General features: G+C 61.9%; 1 protein-coding gene across 2 annotated transcripts in view; it reads left to right on the top strand.

Moving 5' to 3' along the window:
- The first annotated feature begins 3,176 nt into the window (after positions 1-3,176).
- Positions 3,177-5,057, top strand: part of SCARF2 (scavenger receptor class F member 2) — an 8,989-nt gene continuing 7,108 nt past the window's right edge. For both annotated transcript variants that reach the window (XM_034642772.1, XM_034642771.1), the window contains exons 1-4: positions 3,177-3,306; positions 4,019-4,077; positions 4,182-4,283; positions 4,477-4,996. In XM_034642772.1, the coding sequence (XP_034498663.1) occupies positions 3,206-3,306; positions 4,019-4,077; positions 4,182-4,283; positions 4,477-4,996 (782 nt within the window). In that variant the 5' untranslated portion in view covers positions 3,177-3,205. The remainder of the gene's footprint in view (positions 3,307-4,018; positions 4,078-4,181; positions 4,284-4,476; positions 4,997-5,057) is intronic.

Genomic DNA, 5,057 nt, shown 5'->3' with positions numbered 1-5,057 from the left:
GGGGGTGCCTTGGCGCAAGCCGGGGGGGTGGGTGGGTGGGGAGGTGGCGCCGGGCGGGTGGTAAGCTGGAGAGCGGCCCCAGGGCCCCAGGCTGCGTCCCGTCGGGGAGCCCTGAGCCGCAGGGCGCTGGGAGGCCGCGTCCGGGGGCTTGGCGGTCGCCGCAGACAAGGGGCTGCGAGGGGGCCGCGCGGGGTTTCCGAGCTCGGATCCCGAGGCGCGCAGACCCCTCCCCACTGCGAGCCCCGCCTCCGGGGCGGGGGCCGGCCTGGCCCGCCATCTGCTTCACATCGACGCCGCCGCCGCCTCCCGGGCCTCCCCGGCCCCAGGAATGCAGTGGCAGTGGCGGGCGGGGCCGTGTCTGGAGAGGGGGAGGGCGCGATCGCTGCCGGCCCTGTCTCTCCGCCTCAGCTCTCCTTCCCCGATGGGGCTCCGTGCTGGGAGATCCGGCGGCAGGCTCGAGCTGTCGGGAGCCTAAACCCTTCGCTCCCCCCGTCCGGTTGCCCGGGCACCTCCGCACGAGGAGGCCTGTTTCAGTAGCCCAGACACCGGGTTTGGGTTTCCGGTCCCGGTGCCACTGCTTCCCACCTGTGTGGACCAGGACAAATCGCTTAACCTTTCTGGGACTGTCTCTGCCTCTGTCAAATGGGGTTGTTGGTAGTACCCCCCTCATGGAGGGGAGAGGGGATGATTGTGATGATGTGTGGAGCTGGTTTATGGGAAGGACAGCACCTCTGGGCACTGCCCACCCGGGGTCTGGGCCATCTCCTTCATTACGGCTCCAAGGCTTCCACCAGGGGTTCCTTTTCCCCAGAGGCAGGAGAACTGGAAGAGGGGAGCATACACCCAGCCAGTAAAATCCCATGCACCTACTGTATGTGCCAGGCCTGTGGTTTGTGCAGCCATACAGTGGCTGAGACAAATACCACTGTCCCTGCAGTGGAGGAGACTTACAGCAAGTCATCTGACACCTAGCAAGTGCTGGGGAGGAGGTGTTCAGCTGGGGAGTGCTGTGTGCTTTAGGGTGATCTGGGGAGACCCACCGAGGGGTGATGAGTGGGCAGGAGAGAAGGTGGAGCTGTTCGGTGTCTGGGGGCAAGCTCTAAGTGCAAAGGGCTTCTGGAAGCACAGAAAAGAGCCATAGGGGCTGGGCAGAGCCTGGGAGGGGAATGGTGGAGAGAGGCCAAAGAATGAGGGGGGGCAGGCCATAGAGGGTCTGCCCCACTGCTCTGACGACCTGGGCTTTTTCTTTGAGGGCTTTGGGAATCCCCAGGGGCATTACACAGAGGAGGGGTGGGATCTGACCAGGTTTGGCTGCCAGATGGGAGATAAACTTGGCTCAGGAGGGTAAAGGAGGAACCGGTTAGGAAGTCAGTCAGGAGAAACCGGGAAGAGTGAGGGAGGCTCTCGCAAGGCTGGGGCAGAGTAGAGATAAGTGGCTCATCCCATCCTAGATCCAGTTCGGAAGGTAGAGCGGCGTGTTTCTCCATGAATCAGGTGTGTGCTATCTGAATCATTGTAGAGCTGATGCCTCCGGGGTTTCAGGCTCCGAGCCTGGAAGGACAGCACTACCTGAGATGGGGAAGGCTTCGGTTGCGGGAGCCTAGGCATTCAGTCTGGGGAGGTGGGCCCCACTGGAGGCTCTGAACGTTTTCAGCATCTCATCTAGATGGGCCCCAGGGAGCTTCCTGAGGGAGATGACAGAGGCAAGGAGGGGGGCAGAAACTGGAGGAGGGGTTTCGGGGGGGTGCAGGAGGAGAGCAGGGAAGTATGGGATCCCGTGGGCAGAGGAGCTCCAGGCTGGGTTGGAGAGAGAATGGGGACTTTGGCACAGCGAGTGAGCGGTTCTCCCAGGCTGCTTTGCTGCATTGGCATGGGCAGGTTCAAGATCACACGGTTTGAAGGTTTGAAACACGACGGTTTTGTTTGCAATGACTGTGATCTCTAGAGGGGGCAGCCCGAAGCAAGGCCTGCTTGCTAAGGGGCCTGGCCCCGCCTTTGGCCTGGCTCCCTAGGGTCTCGCTAACTTATAGCTCAAGTGTGGGAACTGTCCCCTGCGCCAGGCCATTTTTCTCCTCATCTCACTTTTGTAAGCTCTTGAGAGGGTGGGCTTGCCACCCAGCCCGGCCTCGTCTGCCAGCCCTCCCAGAAGGAAAGGCAGCCTCCCACAGCCTCATCCTCATGTTCTTGCTGAACCCACGTGCGCTCCACCCTGCCCGGGATAGAGGGTGTTAGCTCTGCTGGGTGGGGCCTAGGTGCCAGCCATGCTGGAGGGGGGGACCAGGGGAACTCAGGCTTCCTTGAACCGCAGGGCATGGGCTGGAGAGCAGTCTGCAGCCTTGGCTGAGCTCTTAGCTCGTGCCAAACGCTTGACATCTTGGCTTTCTTAATACTCCCTCCAGACCCATGGGCCCCATTCTACAAATAAGGAGTCTGAAAGTCAGACAGGTTAAGTTCTGTGCCCAAAGTCACACAGGCATCAAATCTAGCTTCGTGTGGCTCTAAAACCAGACTCCCAACCACAGAGCCATGTGGCCAGGGCCACCCCAGCTGGCTATCTGGCAAGGCCGCCTATAGGAGGGACACCTGCAAAGGCTCTCCACCCAGGGATCTAGGTTCAGAACTGGCGGAAAGGGCGGGAGGGTGATAGGCTGGCACATCTGCTCTACCTGCGGATGGGCACCCACGAGTCCTGTAGCTGGGCTGGGTGGCTGGAAACAATGGTGGGGGCCAAGCCTGCTTTGTGTTCTCGGGCCTGGTTTCCTGTTTCATTTGTAGAAAAGAAGCTGGGTCCACCCCTTGCAGTTCGGGATTTTATGGTTCCTGTTCCCAAGGTCCTCCTCATTGGCCTGAAGGACAATCAAACCCTTTGGGTTTGGGGGTGCCCATCCAAGGTGTGGTGATGCTCTGGGGTGGGGAATGGCCGGGGTGGGCACTTCCCAGCTAGTTCTACCCCCCAGGGTCTCAGGCCTCTTTCCAACTTCCTTCCAACACCACATGCTGGTTCTGGATCAGACGCTTCTGAAGGAGCACCCTCCTTTTTCTCTGAAGTATGAATGGCTGCTGTGGGCCTTTAGGATCTGGGCGAAGTTCTAGGTCTGATGGGACACGCAAACCTGCAGCCTGAGTGTCTTTTCCTTCTCAGACTCCTTGGCTCCCCAAATGTGGGCACAGCCCATCTCAACCTTCATGCGCCCTCTCCGGTGGTATGCGTCACTCTGGCAGGGCCTCCAGACTTCTGTGCCCAAAGTTGGGGAGGCTGTACTACCCTGAAATGCAACAGGCCCAAGTTATTTCCCTCCTTTTGAGGTAACACCATGTACCTTGTAAAACCAAATAAAATTAAAACAAGATTTTTAAAACACATAAGTAGAAGCTGTGATATCTGCTTCCCTCGATCCCAAGTCTTGCCCTGGTGCTCTGGACCCTCATGTTTTGCTTTCCTTGCTGCCGTGGAGGACTCACCCGGGGGTGCCCTGCCCCTCCACTGAGTGACACCTCTATCAGAGGCTGCACATCTGACAACTGGGTATCCAGGTGTGCCCATCCGGTCCCACCAGTCCCTGCTGTCCAGGACATGTCACATCTAGATCCTGACACCCATCTGGCCGTGCCCCCACAGCCTTCGATGCCACTTTAAGCAGGTCCCAGAGATTCAAGGACCTCTCACCAGCCCCTTTTGGGATACCTGGGGTTCTTTTCTCAGGCCTAGTTGGGGAGGGGTGGTGTCGCAAGGAGTTAGGTGGAATGGGGAGGGGAGGGAAGAACCCTCCTAGAGGGGACTGCGGAGTTCTTGGAGGTTAGATCCCTTGGTGGTCCGTCCTCTGCTGCCTCCCAGTGTCTGCTCCGCAGGGCTGGAGTCTGTGTCTCATTTGCTGGGCGTCTCCCGAACTTGTATCGGTCCCTGGCATGTGGCAGGGCCTCCATAACCACCTCCTGTGGGTAGGGTGGAGGTTGCTGGGGAGGCCTAGCAAGCACAGGGCTTGGGGCTCAGGCTCAGGAGCCCTTTCTCTGCCTGCAGTTCCCAGGAGCCCACGTGCTGTGCCGGCTGGAGGCAGCAGGGCGATGAGTGTGGGGTCGGTGAGTGGGGCACCCTGGGGACCTGGGCAGTGGGCAGGGACATGGAAAGGAGGGGATAGTTTGGGGGCAGGTCACGCAGCAGCTCAGGCGCGTCTTGTCCGCAGCGGTGTGCGAAGGCAACTCCACGTGCTCGGAGAATGAAGTGTGCGTGCGGCCAGGCGAGTGCCGCTGCCGCCATGGCTACTTCGGTGCCAACTGTGACACCAGTGAGCAAGGATTGCGGGGAGGCGCTGGGCAGTGGGGCAGGGCCCGTGAGTGGGGAGGGATCTGATCCGGAGACGGGATCCAGCATGGGGGAGGGTCCCCAAAGGCGGAGGGCGGGACGCCGGTAGGTTTTGGCTGGCTCCGGGCTCCCTACCGAGCACCCTGGCCTGACAACCTCTGTGCCCGGCCCTGCAGAGTGCCCGCGCCAGTTCTGGGGCCCCGACTGCAAGGAGCTGTGTATCTGCCACCCGCATGGGCAGTGCGAGGACGTGACAGGCCAGTGTACGTGTCACGCGCGGCGCTGGGGCGCACGCTGCGAGCATGCGTGTCAGTGCCAGCATGGCGTGTGCCACCCGCGGAGCGGCGCGTGTCGCTGCGAGCCTGGCTGGTGGGGCGCGCAGTGCGCCAGCGCGTGTTACTGCAGCGCCACGTCGCGCTGTGACCCACAGACGGGCGCGTGCCTGTGCCACGCAGGCTGGTGGGGCCGCAGCTGCAACAATCAGTGCGCCTGCAACACGTCTCCGTGCGAGCAACAGAGCGGCCGCTGCCAGTGCCGCGAGCGCACGTTTGGCGCGCGCTGCGAGCGCTACTGCCAGTGCTTTCGCGGCCGCTGCCACCCTGTGGACGGCACGTGCGCCTGCGAGCCGGGCTACCGGGGCAAGTACTGCCGGGAGCCGTGCCCTGCCGGCTTCTACGGCCTGGGCTGCCGCCGCCGGTAAGCGCGGGCCCCTGACCTGGGAGGAGGGGAGCGGGGCGGGGTGCCGAAAGGGGACCGG

The sequence above is a fragment of the Ailuropoda melanoleuca genome, chromosome 14 (assembly GCF_002007445.2).
Source record: "Ailuropoda melanoleuca isolate Jingjing chromosome 14, ASM200744v2, whole genome shotgun sequence".
In the NCBI taxonomy this organism is placed as follows: domain Eukaryota; kingdom Metazoa; phylum Chordata; class Mammalia; order Carnivora; family Ursidae; genus Ailuropoda; species Ailuropoda melanoleuca.
Note: the sequence above shows the minus strand (reverse complement) of the source record. Positions and strands in the feature narration are given on the sequence as shown.